At 46.3% G+C, this 19,205-nt stretch overlaps 1 protein-coding gene across 4 annotated transcripts; it reads left to right on the top strand.

Annotated features, from left to right (window-relative positions):
• Positions 1–2,849: 2,849 nt before the first annotated feature.
• On the top strand, positions 2,850–19,205 carry ticrr (TopBP1-interacting, checkpoint, and replication regulator). 4 transcript variants are annotated; one of them, XM_031833033.1, is made up of 22 exons: positions 2,850–3,929; positions 4,018–4,288; positions 4,518–4,756; positions 5,254–5,479; positions 6,610–6,754; positions 6,997–7,139; positions 7,421–7,633; positions 7,997–8,142; positions 9,632–9,726; positions 9,980–10,076; positions 10,193–10,275; positions 10,706–10,930; positions 11,139–11,223; positions 11,405–11,474; positions 11,907–12,044; positions 12,152–12,242; positions 14,162–14,220; positions 14,407–14,538; positions 14,655–14,758; positions 15,778–18,061; positions 18,189–18,317; positions 18,477–19,205. In XM_031833033.1, exons 1-22 carry the CDS (start codon positions 3,252–3,254, stop codon positions 18,590–18,592), a joined length of 5,769 nt encoding a protein of 1,922 aa, XP_031688893.1. In that variant the 5' UTR covers positions 2,850–3,251; the 3' UTR covers positions 18,593–19,205. The 4 variants fall into 4 exon arrangements, with proteins under 4 accessions (XP_031688893.1, XP_031688892.1, XP_020347827.1 ...); XM_031833032.1 differs by having other exon boundaries at positions 2,851–3,929; positions 11,142–11,223; positions 18,186–18,317; XM_020492238.2 differs by having other exon boundaries at positions 2,851–3,929; positions 11,907–12,038; positions 18,186–18,317.

Here is a 19,205-nt window from a genome sequence, read left to right as displayed (position 1 = left end):
ACCTCAAGTTTTCAGCATGATAATGTACAGCCCCATGTCGAAAGAATCTGTACACAATACCTGGTAGCTAAAAATGTCCCAAGTTCTTCCATGGCCTGCATCCTTACCAGACATGCCACCCATTGAGCATGTTTGGGATGCTCTGGATCAATGTGTACGACAGCGTGTTCCGGTTCCCGCCAATATCCAGCAACTTCACACAGCTATTGAAGAGGAGTAGGACAACATTCCATAGGCCACAATCAACAGCTCCCCTAAGCGAAGGAGATGTCGCTTTGCATGAGGCAAATGGTGGTCACACCATATACTTACTGGTTTTCTGATCCACGTCCTTCCCCTCAGTGGCGATTTTAGCATATAAATCTTGTTTTGGCAAACTCCATTTTTTTATGCAGCCTGCAAAGCCACAGCACAACACTAAAGAATACATGAATTGCCCTGTAACGGTGACAAACGGTGCCCACAAACTGTTATGGCCTACATAAAGCTGTCCCAACTGCAGAGCTTTCTTTTCTGCACCATGGAGTAGATCCTTACCACCGTTACACATGCCACACATCAATAGAGCCTTGTCTGGCAGCGAAACAGTTCCTTCAGCCTCATTTTCTGCCTTTTTAAAAACCATAGCTGATTATGGCTGAATTGCTTAAACAAATGCGGTTTCTACTGACTCCTTGTGGATTTGTGCGAGTCGAGAAAAAACGCATTCTCCTTCAATAATAATGAACCTCGACATGAGTTTTGACCTTTGAACTATACACAAACATTATTACATTTATGTTCAGTAAATTCATAATGGTTGTTCTATTATTAAGTATAAGCAAATGCAAACAAACGAGCTGCGATGAGGTAGGCCTATTTGTTCAACACTTACATAACGGACACCGACAGAAATTCAGATACATTCAGTAAGATGTTGTGGCCTTAACTTTACTCTTCTTTAAGTCACCACACAGAGGGAGAAAGACAGAGACCCAGAGTCAGTTGTTAGCTTACCATTTGAAGTATTTTATTAGGCCCATGTGGTCTCAAAAGGAAGGAAAATACAATCATGAAGATCCACTTTTATAGACAATATACGTCATGCGTAAACAAAACAACCCTCGCGATATCAACTGGAATCACATGTCTATTAAAAATATTTGAATGGGAAGAGACCTTTCTTTGGCCTACATGGTTACAGACCCAACAACATTATATCGTACCCCTTCCTCCTCAAGAAAAGCACATGAGCTTAATATAACACACAAATTATGCAAAATACTTAAATAATTCCAACATTTCCTGAAATGATGAATAAGAGTAATGAAATAGACCTATATGAGTAATAGGCTTATAACCCATTGAGATGTACAAACTATGGCATAAGGGAATGATGAGCGGATAAGAGGCAATCCATAATTTAGATTAATACATTCATGAGCGAGCTAAGACGGACGTAGTCAATATAGCAATTTTTTTGTCAATACTTTTGTAATGTACAGTGACAGAATTCAGAAGATGGGCCGTTCTTTCAGTATTCTTCTCCCTTTACACCAGGTCAGAACAATAGGATAAATAAAGGGGGCATATAAGCAGACAATGACACCTCTTACAATATTAGATGATCACATTTCTCTAAAACAGGCTATAGACTACATCTGCACCACCAAGTCAGAACAGTAGGCTAAGTTATGAGGGGGAAAGAGACCGACTTATTAGGGTGAGGCATATGGGCTACTAATAGCTGACTACACAACATACACCTAGTATTACTTTCTTAGCAACAGTATGTACATATTTCCCTGGCATATTACATAATTTATGCTGCAGCATACAGTGGTGGTATATGGCCAATATATCACGGCAAAGAGCTGTATGCAGGCACTCCGCTTTGCGTCATGGTTAAGAACAGCCCTTAGCCATGGAATATTGTCCGTATACCACACCCACTCGGCAGCCTTATGAGAGAATATTTTACAGCAAATCAAATCCAAATCAAATTTTATTTGTCACATACACATGGTTAGCAGATGTTAATGCGAGTGTAGGGAAATGCTTGTGCTTCTAGTTCCGACAATGCAGTAATAACCAACGAGTAATCTAACCCAACAGTTCAACAACAACTACCTTATACACACAAGTGTAAAGGGATGAAGAATATGTACATAAAAGTATATGAATGAGTGATGGTACAGAACGGCATAGGCAAGATGCAGTAGATGGTATAGAGTACAGTATATACAGTGGGGCAAAAAAGTATTTAGTCAGCCACCAATTGTGCAAGTTCTCCCACTTAAAAAGATGAGAGAGGCCTGTCATTTTCATCATAGGTACACTTCAACTATGACAGACAAAATGAGAAAAGAAATCCAGAAAATCACATTGTAGGATTTTTAATGAATTTATTTGCAAATTATGGTGGAAAATAAGTATTGCCGTACAGGATGCTTTTGATGTTGCAGCTGTAGAAGCTTTTGAGTATCTCAGGACCCGTGCCAAATCCTTTGAGTTTCCTGATGGGGAATAGGCTTTGTCGTACCCTCTTCACGACAGTCCTGGTGTGTTTGGACCAATCTAGTTTGTTGTTGATGTGGACACTAAGGAATTTGAAGCACTCACATGATATTTTCATGAATTAATTTGATTTATTTTCATGAATTCATTTTCATGAACTTGATATTAGCGTGGAGCCCATTCAAAAACACTACGGAACTTTGATAGGGTATTTAGATTTTACAGAGATGATTGATGTTATAGTTATCCAATCGGAGATTACTGTGACAGTGGTGGCAAATCATCGACAAGTATTCTACTCACATTGGGCGAATGAGATACGATCGAGTGCAATGTTACCAATCACAGCAAAGAGGGAGGGGCTTCGAGTCGGGGGCGCGAAGAGTTTGAGGAGAGAAGGAGCTGTAAAATGGCGAATCTTTAAAACTATAATGGTAGATACGTTTTAATATGATAAAAACAAAAAACAAACGTGTGGCAATTTTGCGTCTAAATAATTAGCTATTCAACACGTCGTAACTATATTGTTGCGGGCGTCTGCTCATTCCTAAACCGGTTTATGGTAAACAAACAAAAAATCGTAAACAAAGCTTGTTTCGCTAGCTTGAGCCAAGAAGCTAGCAAGCTAACTAACGTTAGCAACTGTTGTATCTGAAGTTAGCATTAGCCAGTTCATGTTCAACCAGCTGAGAAATTTGCTAACTTCGTGACTACTATCTACTTGGTGTACATGGAGCAAGTGTTCCGTTCCAGCTATGGCTTTGCATAACTTAGTTTTTGTCATTGATGTGGATTATCGGCCATCAGGACACGTCAATGTCAAAAACCATCCACTGAAGCAGGGCATTCTCCGTATTCTGCTTCATTTTGGATATAAGTATGGATTCGAGAAGGTGCGATGGGGTTACAAATTCTGTCAATCAAGAACTGGACGCAATGGTAACCTGATATCCAGGGGCTCTGATTTTAAAGAACTACGAGACAAAACTTTTGAAGACTTCGAGGTGGAGTTTCAATTAAAGTTCGATGCAAGTGTGAAGACAATCTCGGCTCGGCCAAGGAATCAACCCACCAGCCCTGCTGCTTCCATACAGAATGCATTGAAAGAAGCTTTGTTGGACTTCCAATGGGACAGACCAGATATCACCTCTCCCACCAAATTGACATTGAGACCCAGGAGAGGTCGAGCAGGTAAAGGAGGCCCTCTTTCTCCAGAGGATGAATTGTCAAGCCTGGGGAGAAATGTGTTATTCCTCTTGTCAAGCTGTCCTCACTCTAGGGCAGATTTAGGAGAATATGTGTCCCTCGCTGGAATCCCTGTAGGTGCCAGTCACACAGACATGTCTGACCGTGTCCTACCCAAGGGACTCCATGAAATGTTGGTCCAACGTCAAGTTGTCCTTCACTGGGTGGACAGCACTTCATACGTCCAGGTAAATAGTGACAGTTGCTTTCAAATAACTGGACAAATGTAATTGGGAATCTGTTAAAATACTTGCGGACCTGTCTTTCTCATTCCAGGTTATGAGAAGTGAGGAGCACTGGGGCTCAGATATGCTTTCTGAGATGTTGAGGGAGATGGGTGGTAGAGTCGTCCCCATGGACGCCCTGCTAAACCTCTGCTGTCCTCACAAGCCCTCCAGTGTTCAGTCCCCCGTAGACTCCCCTTCAGATGCCATTTTGGGGAGAGAGACCTTTCCACTCGACTCTAGCATGGGATACCTGTTGTCCTCAGAACGACTGTACCGCCTAGCGTTTCCTGTCCTGGGGGGAGTCCTGAGATGGGGGCAAGGTTTGTGATGCATGGACGTGAACTGTCATTTGGAAAATCTCCCTGTCACTGGATAACTCTCATGACATAAAGCTATTATGCCTACACATGTTAACCAAACCACAATAAAAGGCCACACTTGTAAATCTTGTAGTAGTGAATAGTATTCATCATTGATATAGGAGTACAACCATCTGGTTTCACATCAACATGCTGTTTTTCCCCTGTGTGCTGTTTGTCATGTACTCAGGTGATGCTTCACAGAGCTGCAGGGTGACGTTGGAGCCGGTTGCCCTCAGACAGAGGCTCCTCCCGGCCCCCGTGGAGGTGTGTCTGAAAGGGGTCCTTCAGGGCTGGGACGCCCACTCCCTCACAGAGGCATCCTCAGAGTCCTGGGTGCTGCAGTGTTCCATCAACAACCACACAGACCAGGGCCAAGCTGTCTTCCAACAGCTACTAAGGGAGCTCTCTGCCCAGGCTCTTCACATGGTAAAGCCACACCATAGCGCCAATGTTGCCAGATTCTGTTGACACTTTCCAAATGGGAATAAAACCACCCAATATGGCAACAATGTGTCGGACATAGAACTACTGTTGTCTTCCTGGTTTAGTTGTCAGTGTGTTGTGTTCAATTTGAAATGAGAGGGTTTAATCTAAACTGAAACAAACATTTGACCACTCCGCTGTGTTGTCCACTTCACTCTGTTGTCCACTCCGCTTTGTTGTCCACTCTGTTGTCCACTTCACTCTGTTGTCCCGTCCGCTGTGTTGTCCACTCAACTCCGCTGTGTGGTCCAATCCGCTGTGTGGTCCACTTCACTTTGTTGTCCACTCCGCTGTGTGGTCCACTCCGCTGTGTGGTCCGCTCCACAATGGTCATGATGCTCCCAACCGATCAGGCTAATAACTATCAAAATTATTATTTTACTGTAATGTCAAAATGATCAATGTTTTTGGGGCTGATAAATAGTTTGTTGTCTCCACAGTTTGCAGAGGTGAGTGACGGAGGAGACTTGCCGTGCTCGGCCTTCCTGTCTCCCCTCTCAGCCCTCACGGCTTTGCTCACCGTCCTTCGGCCCAGTGTCGCTTCCGGCTACCACACCCTGACCATGGATATCATCGCACCAGCAGCGGCGGACAACTCCTCAGACCTGCCCGAGATAGTCAGCAGTGTTCTGGGAGGGTTCTATGACATCATGGAGGGAGATGGAGGTTATGATTGGCTCTGTTTCCTCTGTCTTTATTATACGCCTCGACATATCTGAGATGACTTGCGACTCGTGGTTACAGTAGGGTCTGGGATGACTAGATGACTAGTAGTTACAGTAAGGTCTGAGGTGACTTGCGACTCGTGGTTACGGTAGGGTCTGAGACGACTCGCGTTTACGGTAGGGTCTGAGACGACTCGCGTTTACGGTAGGGTCTGAGACGACTCGCGTTTACGGTAGGGTCTGAGACGACTCGCGTTTACGGTAGGGTCCGAGACGACTCGCGTTTACGGTAGGGTCTGAGACGACTCGCGTTTACGGTAGGGTCTGAGACGACTCGCGTTTACGGTAGGGTCTGAGACGACTCGCGTTTACGGTAGGGTCTGAGACGACTCGCGTTTACGGTAGGGTCTGAGACGACTCGCGTTTACGGTAGGGTCTGAGACGACTCGCGTTTACCGTAGGGTCTGAGACGACTCGCGTTTACCGTAGGGTCTGAGACGACTCACGTTTACCGTAGGGTCTGAGACGACTCGCGTTTACCGTAGGGTCTGAGACGACTCGTGTTTACCGTAGGGTCTGAGACGACTCGCGTTTACCGTAGGATCTGAGAAGACTTGCGGTGACTGTAGGGTCTGAGACGATTCGCGGCTAGTAGTTACAGTAGGGTCTGAGATGACTAGCGACTTAGTTACAGTAGGGTCTGAGACGACTAGCGACTTAGTTACCGTAGGGTCTGAGACGACTCGCGGTCACTGTAGGGTCTGAGACGACTCGCGGTCACTGTAGGGTCTGAGACGACTCGCGGTTACTGTAGGGTCTGAGACGACTCGCGGTTACTGTAGGGTCTGAGACGACTCGCGGCGACGGTAGGGTCTGAGACGACTCGCGGCGACGGTAGGGTCTGAGACGACTCGCGGCGACGGTAGGGTCTGAGACGACTCGCGGCACCGGTAGGGTCTGAGCGATAGCTCCACATTGCTTCTGTGGCATTGCTGTCACTTTAATTGTCTGACTTTTCTTACCTTTTATTTCAAATTGAGTTTTCAATTAAATTACAGATCTCCAGAAAATGATTCACTCTATTAGTTTATTGGTGCAGTGTTATCGTAACAGACTGTCCTTCCTCCACAGCTCCTCGAGTTGAGCACCAGGTTCCTGACTGGGCACAGCAGGAGCTCAGCCATTGGTCCAGCCCTCTGACCGCTGGGCTGGTGGAGGGCTGGTTCCCGCACGCAGACCAATCAGGAGTCAGCTCCCACTTAATGGAGTCAATGAGGTATGATTTGCCCTTTTTACCGTTATGTCTGTAATTATGTGTATTTGAAACATCACAATTTCTTAATATTAAATATGTCATTAGAACACTGTCGCCTAACTTTTAAATACATAGATCTAGGGCCAAATAACAATTTCCCGGTGGTTAGTGTCTTTCTTACACGTATATAAAAGATGTAGCTGAACTGCTTTATCATGACCTTTAACCTATTGTTGACTATCTCCATGTCCGTGTGTGTCCAGGCTGCTCCATGCGGTGCCAGAGGGTGAAACCGAGGGTCAGGAAGAGGAGCTGTCGGGCCCTCAGCAGGACTTGGTCATCAGCCTGGCAGAACTCTACCAGAGAATGACCTCCCAGTCCCACAGTGACAAGACTGGGAAGAAACGTAAGGAAACGCCTCAGACCCTACTGACTGCATATCCCCCCCCCACTCATATCTCTCCCCCCACTCTCCCTCCCCCAATTGTCAGTGACTTCTGTTTGTATTTTAGAAATGTCTCTATATTATTTTGTACTAAGCAGTGAGCTTCTCGTGTGAACAGATGGCTTTCGATTCTTCTGTGATACGCCATCGGGGTAGCAGCTCATAACCTACAATGACGAGACACTTGTTATCATGTTGTTCTTCCCCTGCTGATTGTCTGTCTATTCTCCTGCCGCCTGCAGGGGGTGCCCAGCGCACTCCAGTGAGGCAGAAGATGAAGACGATGAGCCGCTCACTGCAGATGCTGAACGTGGCCCGTCTGAATGTCAAGGCCCAGAAAAGCCAGGCGGGAGAGACTGAGGTGGGGGCGTCGGGGTCCGAGGGCTGCAGGGGACAGGAGAGGCTGGGGAAAAGACGCTCAGGAAACAGGGCCAAGACTGGACCCCACGCCCAACGTAAGTGTCTTGTCTGTCTGGCCCAATGTAAGTGTCTTGTCTGTCTGGCCCCCACCACAACAACAGGGATATATCTTAAGTGTTCTGCTCTCAAAGGGCTAACCCATAGTCTCAATGGTTCAGATTCAGCTTTTAATGGTCAATTGATTGATAAGAGGCCTATTCTCAGCGGAATGAAGATGGGTATATTACAAAGCATTCAAATAAAACATTTTACTGTTGTAGAACAGAGTTGGTTCTTGGTGTTCTATGTAGCATAGGAAATCATGCCAGCTCTGTACTTTCTGTTTATCTTCAATGAATGTACTGAACATCACACCAGTTAATAACTGTCACAAACTTCCATGCCTACTCTCCTGTCAGACTTCAAGAGCGAGGCCGAGCTGGTGTCCCACCTGAAGGCCGGCTATGAGAAGACGGTGGCTGAGAGAGACTCCTCCCTCCTCACTGAGGCCCAGCACCTCCTCTCTGCAGTCAAGATGTTCCTGAGGCCCAACCCAGACCCGGAGGTAAGACAGACCCGGGGGTAAGACAAGACAGACCCGGGGGTAAGACAAGACAGACCCGGGGGTAAGGCAAGACAGACCCGGGGGTAAGGCAAGACAGACCCGGGGGTAAGGCAAGACAGACCCGGGGGTAAGGCAAGACAGACCCGGGGGTAAGGCAAGACAGACCCGGGGGTAAGGCAAGACAGACCCGGGGGTAAGGCAAGACAGACCCGGGGGTAAGGCAAGACAGACCCGGGGGTAAGGCAAGACAGACCCGGGGGTAAGGCAAGACAGACCCGGGGGTAAGGCAAGACAGACCCGGGGGTAAGGCAAGACAGACCCGGGGGTAAGGTAAGACAGACCCGGGGGTAAGGTAAGACAGACCCGGGGGTAAGACGTTCCAGGGACCCAACCCAGACCTGTGGGTAAGAAAGACGTAGAGAAGAAAATACCTAGTGGACATGTTCTGTTTGAAAATCCTGAAGGTCACTTACTATCTCTTCTTCCCTTGATGTAAACAAGCTAATGTGATGTAATACCTGACTTGATGTGATGAACGGCTAATGTGATGTAATACCTGACTTGATAAACGGCTAATGTGATGTAATACCTGACTTGATAAACGGCTAATGTGATGTAATACCTGACTTGATAAACGGCTAATGTGATGTAATACCTGACTTGATAAACGGCTAATGTGATGTAATACCTGACTTGATAAACGGCTAATGTGATGTAAAACCTGACTTGACGTGATAAACGGCTAATGTGATGTAATACCTGACTTGATAAACGGCTAATGTGATGTAATACCTGACATGATGAACGGCTAATGTGATGTAATACCTGACGTGATAAACGGCTAATGTGATGTAATACCTGACTTGATGAACGGCTAATGTGATGTAATACCTGACGTGATAAACGGCTAATGTGATGTAATACCTGACTTGACGTGATAAACGGCTAATGTGATGTAATACCTGACGTGATAAACGGCTAATGTGATGTAATACCTGACTTGATAAACGGCTAATGTGATGTAATACCTGACGTGATAAACGGCTAATGTGATGTAATACCTGACTTGACGTGATAAAAAATGTGAATGCAAGGTAGGTTTGGGAGAATATTAGGATATTGTATATCATGGGGCTACCGAGTGGCATAGTGGTCTAAGGCACTGCATCTCGGTGAAAGAGGTGCCACTTACAGTCCCTTGTTCGAATCCAGGCTGTATCACATCCGGGCCGTGATTAGGTGTCCCATAGGGCGGTGCACAGTTGGCCCTGCGTCGCCGGGGTAGGCCTTCGTCGTAAAATAAGAATTTGTTCTTAACTTAATTGCCTAATTGAATAAAGGTTACACGTGCACTAAAACTGATTTATCTCGATATTGAACAAGTTAGATGATATGTAGATGCGGATATCGGCCAACCTTAATACAAGGGTTCCACTTCCTTATGTTCGTCGGAATACGTCTGACTTCACTCTTTCTCTCTGCCCGGCAGGTCTGGCTGTTCGTCCAACAGAACCTGCTCAAGTCCAGCAAGTCCATCCGCCAGCTTTACAGCAACACTCCTGACGCCGACAGCAAACTCAGAGAGTAAGTAGTGACTGTTAAACAAAGTAGTCTCCTGGTTTCAAAATATTATTATTATATTGAACAGTAACTTATGGTCTTCACCGAAAAGTGTGATTTAAATAGAGGATTGCTTTCATCGAGTGCCAAACCGACTGAAACAGACTACCTGGGCTGTTCCAATAAGAAACGCTCATTTTTGTTTTTGGTTTCATAATGTTTTACTACTGTTTGCCCTACTGAACATGACCAATTACCAACACTATGTCTCTCTAAGGTGCCAGCTGCAGGCGGTTCTCAGGTTGGAGATGTGCCGACTCCTCCCCTCTGAGCAGCAGGCCGACACACCGGATGTGGAGCAGACGGTGGAGGAGGTAGGAAATGACTAATCGTTGCCACCTCCACAACCCATCATATTACTTCCTCCTACCTGAATCCGTTCAAAACAGAGTCATTTGACAGGCTTTGATTTCTCCTTCCCTCTTCCCAGGTGGCTGACATGTTGAGGATCATCTCTCTAACCAAAGACCCGGTGTACCTGGCCAAGTTCCTGCAAGATGAGGTCCTTCCTGTGTGAGTTTCTTCTCTGTGAAATCGGACTCAACTTTAGGGGTTGAATCCAGATTAAGGAGATGAGGAAAATAGCTCTATATAAAGTTACAATAAAAATAGCTCTATATAAAGTTAGGCAATAAGGCCCGAGGGGGTGTGGTATATGGCCAATATACTACGGCTAAGGGCTGTTCTTAATCACGACACATCGAGGAGTGCCTGGATACAGCCCTTAGCCGTAGTATATAGGCCATATACCACAAACCCCCCGAGGTGCTTTATTGCTATTATAAACTGGTTACCAATAAAGTAATTAGAGCATTAAAAATACATGTTTTGTCATACCTGTGGTATACGGTCTCATATACCCTGGCTGTCAGCCTATCAGCATTCAGGGCTCGAACCACCCAGTTTATAAAAAGTTAGAATAAATGGTGTTATGGGCTGTCAGGTTCCTGACGACCATCCCTAGGGTCCTAGCAGACGTATACCACAGCCTGGGAACCCAGCTGCCCGCCGCCCTGTCAGCCGTGTTGCCCTCGGACTTCTTCAGCGACGAGTCCGTGACCAAGGACAGCGTCTCCTCCTCTCCTCCCCTCTCCACGGCCCTCAGCATGGCCTCCGATAGCGGGGAGCGGCTACAGGAGCTCCGCGACCGCTCCGCCAGCAAGAGGAGGTGAGTTACCTGGGTCCGGAGGCTTTATCTGCTGTGGTGCAGCTGTGTGGATGTGATACAATGACTGTTCCAAGTTGTCTGTTGTTAGTTCGCTTTCATATAACCCTCTTTAACTAACCCGTTAGTACACTTTCATTTAACCCTCCTTAACTAACCCGTTAGTACACTTTCATATAACCCTCCTTAACTAACCCGTGTTGTGTTTGAGGAGTGGGAGGCTGACTCGCCATCGCAGCATGACTGAAGCATCCCAGAGTCTACAGATCGAGGTGCCCAGGAAGACCACCAGAGCGGTGAGCTAAGACGGGATACATTAAAAAAAATTCTACCACAGCTGTAAAGTCCAATAAAATAGGCTAACAAAAGATCCAAATTTGTAATATTGATCTTTTGTTAGTCCTGTCTGGATGGATGTACAGTATGAACTTACTTATCACCCAAATGTTGATCTCTCTCTCTCTGTCGTATGAACAGGCCAAGCCTAAGCTCTGTGTTGCTGTGGAGAAACCAGCCGCTGAACCGCCCCCAAAGCAGGCTGCACAAGGTCATTTCCTCCAACTCTGTTAGATCAACAAACTCCTTGTCTCATACACACAGATTCAGTGTCTAATAGTTACATGAACAGGGTTGCAGGTGTGATTGCAGGGTACAGTGAAAATCTTAGAATATCCATAGGGGAATCAGCAGGTAAGGTAAATGACTGTTGAGAGGGTGGTGGGTTGGAACTGGTAGCAGTGGTGGCTATTCAGCAGCCTGATGGTCTGAGGGTAGAAGCTATTGGCCAGTCTGACAGTTCTTGTCATGATGCTCCTGTACTGCCCGCTACTTGAGTGATTGAAGCGGGGAGAACAGGGTGTGGCTCAGGTGGCTGGAGTCCCTGATGATCTTCTTGGGCCCGCCCTAGGTGTCCTGTAGGGCAGGCAGCCATCTTGTGCTGTAATTGTCCAATGTTAATACCACTTCATTTGGTCTACAGAGGTCACAAAGGTCCGGAGGAACTTGTTCAACCAGGAGACTATGTCCCCTTCCAAGAAGGCCAAGATGCCCAGGAGTCGGTCTGTCTCAGCCATGGATGGACTGAAGCGTAAAGGCTCCCAGGCAACAGAAGGTGGTGGTAACGACACTGAGTTCCATGATAGTTCAACATTCCAAGAGCTTAGTAACACAACTTAAAAGGTTTTGTTAGCACCTGGGACTGACAGAGGATATCTGCCCTTTCAGATCGACATTCCCTCCTGACCAAAAAGGTGACGGAGACGCCCCTTCATAAGCAGGTGTCCAACCGTCTGCTGCACAGGCAACAGATGGGCAGGTGAGTCCAACATGTTTTCTTAAAATCCTGATTATACAAGATATTTATATATAACTAAAATATGAAGGCAACATGTAAAGTGTTGGTCCCATGTTTCATGAGCTGAAATAAAAGATCCCAGAAATGTTCCATATGCACAAAAAGCTTCTCTTAAATTTTGTGCACAAATGTATTTACGTCCCTGTTAGGGAGCATTTCTCCTTTGCCAAGATAATCCATCTACCTGACAGGTGTGGCATATCAAGAAGCTGATTAAACGGCATGATCATTACACAGGTGCACCTTGTGCTGAGGACAATAACGGGCCACTCTAAAATGTGTGACAAAACAGCACAACACAATGCCACAGATGTCTAAAGTTTTGAGGGAGTGTGCAATTGGCATGCTGACTGCAGGAATGTCCACCAGAGCTGATGCCAGAGACTTAAATGTTCATTTCTCTACCATAAGCCGTACGTCCAACCACAGACCACGTGTAACCACGCCAGCTCAGGACTTCCACACCCGGCTTCTTCACCTGTGGCATTGTCTGAGACCAGCCACCTGGACAGCTGATGAAACTGTGGGTTTGCACAACCAATTTCTGCACAAACTGTCAGGAATGGTTCAAGGGAAGCTCATCTGTGTGCTCGTCGTCCTCACCAGGGTCTTGACCTGACTGTATTATGCCACAGATGTCTCAAATTGAGGGAGCGTGCAATTGGTATGCTGACTGCAGCAATGTCCACCAGAGCTGTTTATGGTACAGGCAGGCATACACTACGGACAACGAAAACAATAGCATTTTATCAATGCCAATTTGAATGCACAGAGATACCGTGACGAGATCCTGAGGCCCATGGTCTTGCTGTTCATCCGCCGCCATCACCTCATGTTTCAGCATGATAATTCACAGCCCCATGTCGTAAGGATCTGTACACAATTCCTAGAAGCTGAAAATGTCCCAGTTCTTCTATGGCCTGTATCCTTACCAGACATATCGAAGTGTACGACCGCGTGTTTTCCGGTTCCCGCAAATATCCAGCAACTTCTTACAGCCATTTGAAAAGGGAGTGGGTCAACGCCACAATCAACAGCCTGATCAACTCTATATGACAGATGTCACGCTGCATGAGACAAATTACTCAAACTAGATACTGACTTGGGTTTCTGATCCTTTTTAAAAAAAAGGTATCTGAAACCAATAGATGCATTTTTGTATTACCCCTGTCATGTGAAATCCATAGATTAGGGCCTAATGAATGTATTTCAATTGACTGATTTCCTTATATAAACTTTAACTCAGTAAACTTTTTGAAATTGTTGCAGGTTGGGTTTTATATTTTTGTGTATTTCCACACAATGAGGTAGGAATAATTACTTGATATTGTAAAAATGAGAATGCCTTTTTAGTGTAAGAGCTGTTGGAAAAGACTGCCTGAAATGACTACCTGTTTTGTTGGGATGGAGTTTTGGCCTGCCTGGGTCCATAGACCAGGTGGTAAATTAGTTAATGAACCAATAAGAAAGAGTTTCAAAACTCTCTGCCAACTTGTTTTCCCCTCTCCACTCAGACCACTTCTAGTAAAATTATGTTTTGAGAAATTGTTAAGAAGCCATTTTCTTTTCTTGTTGACCATTTTAATTTGAAACAATCACAGTAAACTAATTATTTTGTTACCCAGAAATGATTTGATATTGAGATTACAAGGGGGGGGGGGGAATGCTTTTAATATTAACTAGTATGAATTAAATAGTATACTAGTGTTTGATTGACAAATTAATATTAGTTAATATGAGTTATTCATTTACTCTGATTCATATATGAAAAAGGGGAGTCTTGCATCGTTGGAGAGCCTATTACTGTAACTGAATTGGTAGCAGTACATCGTGGGGACGATAGTGGATAAGTGAAATGTCCTGTCTGTTTGATTTGTCAGGAGGTCTGTCCCGACAGACGAGTGCATCGTTGAGGAGTCGCCAGTGAAGCCCCTAGAAGGTCAGTGACTGGTGCTAAGAGTGTATTTGAAACACTCAATGTCCTGTGCACATTTCTGAGATGCTCATAAACGTTTCTAATATCAACCATATCAACAATGCAATTGTATAAGTTGATAAATAATCAGTGGTTTTAATAGTTTTAAAATGACAATATAAAAGACATGAGAAATTATATTTATAACAGACTTGAGGAGGAGTCCAAGATTGGAGAAGTTTGCCAGGAGACATTCCAGTTTCTACTCGAGCTCCCAGCCTCGTTCCCGCAACCTGGACAAAGCTCTCTCCTTTCAGCTCCCGCTCAGTGACAGCAAAATAGGTAGGTGGACTAAACACCATTATTTCAGGTGTATCCATATAGTTACCACCGTTCAATATTCTGTGGAGTCTTTCAGCTGACACACATTGACATCATTGATCATTCAATTTCTGTAGGTGCGGTAAACCTGCGGTCAGTACGGTCTCCAGTACGTCTTCTGTTTGAAGCCACACAGTCCAGGTCCAGCTGGAGGCAGTTGTCTAACTCTGATGTCTTCCAGGTAACTACTTAATCTCGTTGAACCTCGTCAGTTGTCATGCAGTGCATTCTGAAAGTATTCAGACCCCTTCACTTTTTCCTTATTTTGTTACGTTACAGCCTTACTCTAAAATGGATATAAACATATTTTTAATCCTCATCAATCTACACACAATACACATAAGCCACTCTTCAGTAAAAGGCACATGACAGCCCGCTTGGAGTTTGCCAAAAGCCACCTAAAGGACTCTGACTGTGAGAAATAAGATTATCTGGTCTGATGAAACCAAGATTGAACTATTTGGCCTGAATGCCAATGCCTGGCACCGCTCATCACCTGGCCAATACCATACCTACGGTGAAGCATGGTGGTGGCAGAATCATGCTGTGGGGATGTTTTTCAGCTGCAGGGACTGGGAGATTAGTCAGTATCGAGGGTAAAGGTGAACGGAACGAAATACAGAGAGATCCTTGGTGATGAACCTGCTCCAGAGCGCTGAGGACCTCAGACTGGGGCGATGGTTCACCTTCCAACAGGACAACAACCCAAAGCACACATCCAAGACAACGAAGGAATGGCTTTGGGACAAGTCTCTGAATGTCCTTGCGTGGCCCAGCCATAGCCCGGACTTGAACCCGATTTTGAAAATCTCTGGAGAGACCTGAAAATAGCTGTGCAGCGATGCTCCCCATCTAAACCTGACAGAGCTTGAGAGGATCTGCAGAGAAGAATGGGAGAAACTCCCCAAATACAAGCTTGTAGCGTCATACCCAAGAAGGGTCTTAATACTTATGTAAAATGTCATATTTTTTATAAATGTATCAAAACAGTTTTTGCTTTGGTATTATGTGTAGATTTTTATTTTTTGAATCCATTTTAGAGTAAGGCTGTAACGTAACAATGTGGAAAAAGTGAATGGGTCTGAATAATTGCCAAATGCACTGTATTCCACAATTTGTCTTCTCCCAAGCAAAGAATAGCAATGCTGAGTTTTAATTTGCGATACTTATTGGAAATACTTTATTGGTTTTGCTTTTCAGAGTCCAAAGAATACTCCCACAAAGTCGCCTGGTAGATACCGTAGGTCTGCTAGAGGGAGCAAGACACCAAGAAGCCCTCAGACCCCCAGAACACCTAAGAACTTCAGGTCCTCCAGGGTCCAGAGTTACTCAGTCACAGACAGCCAGATGGCAGGGCCCTCTCACGGGCAGGGTGGCATGGCCCTGAGGGGCAGCCCCTTCAGATCCCCAGCCAGGAGGAGCTTGGTGCTGGAGACGCCCCAAAAGGAGAGCCCTCTGAAGGGTATCCTGAGGACTCCGGTCAAGACATTACTGGAGCGTCTGTCTCCCATCTGCCCTAGCCTGCTCCAGAGCCCACCCTGCTCCAGAACGCCCAGGAAGCACGTCACCTGGTCCCCATCTCCACAGAAACTTAGAGTCGCGGAGACTAACACACCCTTCAAGGTGCCTGAGTCGCCTCACCTTTCCACCCGACGCTCTCCAAGGCTGTTGATGAACACACCTGACAAGTTCTGCAGTCCACTTAAGAGTCCTAGCAGCAAACGGGCGATATCTAAAACTCCAGAAAAAGTAGTACAGAGATCGCACAGAGTTTCCCCCCGAGGGTCTCTGTCCAGGATTCCGGAAAATTCTGCCGCAGGTGGCGTTGAGGTGACGCCAGAGAACAGTGGACGCCCGAGGTCTTCCAAACGGCTTATGGGAAAGTTCAACACACCTGTTAAGGATGAGCAGGACCTCCCTGATGGTACTCAGAAACACCCCTCTTCTGGTTCCACACCACCTCCTCACCACCCACCCACTCCCACCACCCCAACCCCCAGGAAATCTCTGAGCCCTGCCCACGGCATGCTCACACCCTCTGGAGGGACCCCTGTTGAAGAATCTCTCTCCATGCCTCTGCACCAAGGCATGCGCACACCGACGAAAAGGGCCTCAGGATTGTCACGGTCCGTAACGTCACCAAAGACTCCTGTCAAAACCCAACTGAATAAAACGACAGTTGTCACCGCCTCTTCAGCTAAACATTTGACCAGGACTAGCTCTGGCCAGGGTGTGCAAGCTAAAACCAGGCAGAATCTGATATCCCTGTCCAATGGGAGCTTAACTGTTGTAGAAGAAAGCACGGATCTTACGAGTAAGGAAACCAGTGACACCGTGTCCAGCCTAAATGTGCCGTTAGACTTCCACGAGAGGGAGCCGTCTTCCCAGGCCTTGGGGGGAGAGATGGAGGCCAGCTCCCAGCAGATTGACTCTTCCCAGTTCAGCACCACCTCCGAGGACGAGAGCATCGACATCTCCGAGGCCAAAGTGGTCATGACCCAAATCACTGACGGCCTCAAGATGAACATATCTTTCTCCAGGAAACCCTCAAAGACCGACCAAGTCTTCCAGTTCACCGAAGCCTCTACCAAACAGCCAAGACCCTTAGAAACCAGTAAACCTGGGAGAAGCTACGGTTTCCGCCAGACCCCTGACCGCCAGCAGAGGGAGGCGGCAGTCCGTTGGGGGTACTCCACTGAACCATGTCGGTTCTCCACCCCCAGGACTTCAGGAACCCCCACAAGTCGCAAGAAGGAGCTCGTCACCCCAAACCCCCTAACATACAAAGTGGAGCTGGAGATGCAAGCGTCGGGGCTGCCCAAGCTTAAGTTAAAACGCATGGACTCTTTCAATGCCGGAGATGGGGCTGCAGTGTCTCAGACTCCCACTGACCGTATGAACCTCCCCCACACGGACAGCCCTCTTGCGCTCTGCTCCAAACACAGAGACCCTGGTCACGTCTCACCATTGCTATGCACCCACGGCACTCCCGCCAAGGGCACTCCGGGGAAAGGGGGCTTCCAGACGTACATCTGCCAGTCCTACACCCCCACGCGCTACCCTGCAGGGACCATGTCCCCCTTGGGCACAGCTGAGCTCATCCCCCTGACGCCGTCCCCCCAGAGCATGGGGAGGTCCACCCCAGAGAGCCTCAACAGCTGGCCCCGCAAGAAGAGGGCTCGGCCTGGGGTGGTGGGCGGAAAGCAGCGGGGACTGAAGGAGGAGCTCCTGCTAGAGGGGCTGGAGATATTGGACGAGGCAGAGCTGGAGGGTATCTACAGACTGAAGGAGACGGAGGAGACTGACGCACTACTACTGACTCCCACGTCCAGCCAGGTTACCAGGCCCTCCCCTGGTAAAAGAGCAGGCTCTCCTCTGGACCAGCTGGAGGACATGGACTGGATGGAGAGCCAGGTTCAGCAGGCTAAAGGTGCCGAGCCTCTGAAAGATAAAGATTCCATCTTGGCCACTGGAACTGTTCACTGTGAGTTTATTTTTTTATTAATTTAATTTATTCATATGATTCCTCTAATGGTGAACTTTCCATCTGTTTATTGATTTAGCAATAGTTGATTTTTTTGTTTGTTGGTTTGATTGATTATCTTCAGCAGTGGTAACACCCCCGAGCTCTAAGGTGAGGAAGCCAGTGTCTGCCAGTGGGATTCTAGCTCTCACTCAGTCGCCCATGTTATTCAAGGGGAAGGCAGGTTCTGCCACCAAGAGAACTCATAATTTTATAGGTGAGATTATGCTCAGACTTAATTTGCTTGTATGTATGTTTATTATTCTACAACCACTGTTTTGTTTGTAATATCTCAGCTAGGAATTTTAAAATATGCCATTTAGTTCAGAAAAGGCAAAGTGATGTGTAAAGAAATGTACATCTGATTGTCTTTTAGATGAAGCCCATTGTCAGAAGAAGATGGAGTTTGATTTGGAGCGCTCTCCCTTCAGCCAGCACCCTAGGCGGTCAACCACAAGAAACACCGACAGTAGGAAGAGACTGCTTGACTGACCTGGACTGGACTGACCTGGATTGGATTGACCTGGACTGACCTTGCCTGGACTGGATTGGATTGACCTGGACTAGCCTGGCCTGGACTGATCTGGACTAGCCTGGCCTGAACTCACCTGGAGTAGCCTGGACTGACCCAGCAGTCACCCTGTCAGACTTCTTTCAATCCAGCAGAAATTTTGTAAGGTATTCTTTAAACAGGGGGCCCAAATGTTGATTATTTCATATGACGCCTCAGAAGAAAAAAAGTTCTGCCACAACCCTAAAGAGAATATCTTTGAACACTTGGATGTTTCTCCAACCCTGGGTTGATGGCTGGTTCCTTTGGTTTGGAATGTGTGTGACTGAAGTACTTGCTTGGGATATTTGTGACTCCATAAGGTCAAAATTTTCCCCTCTTTGGATCAAAAGCGTTAGTTGAACTATATTACAATCAAGTCACATCATGAACGTTTAAGAGATTTATGATGTTTATTTATTGGCTAGTTTGTCGGTCGGTCGATTTCTTCTTTTTTTTTTTTCACCAATACTATTTTTTCATAAGGGAAGATATGTACATATGTTTATATATTGAAATTATTTTGTAAATAAAAGCTAAACTCATTTAAATAAA

This window comes from Oncorhynchus kisutch, linkage group LG10 (assembly GCF_002021735.2).
Source record: "Oncorhynchus kisutch isolate 150728-3 linkage group LG10, Okis_V2, whole genome shotgun sequence".
Classification (NCBI taxonomy): domain Eukaryota; kingdom Metazoa; phylum Chordata; class Actinopteri; order Salmoniformes; family Salmonidae; genus Oncorhynchus; species Oncorhynchus kisutch.
The sequence above is the reverse complement of the archived record's forward strand: the minus strand, read 5'-3'. Positions and strand labels throughout refer to the sequence as shown.

Excerpts from the sequence above, each read along its gene's own strand:
- ticrr (XM_020492237.2), top strand. The coding sequence starts at position 3,252 with ATGGCTTTGCATAACTTAGTTTTTGTCATTGATGTGGATTATCGGCCA. Across the intron at positions 8,143-9,631 it reads GGCCCAACCCAGACCCGGAG|GTCTGGCTGTTCGTCCAACA; the intron begins GTAAGACAGACC and ends TCTGCCCGGCAG. Across the intron at positions 14,759-15,777 it reads CTAACTCTGATGTCTTCCAG|AGTCCAAAGAATACTCCCAC; the intron begins GTAACTACTTAA and ends TTTGCTTTTCAG.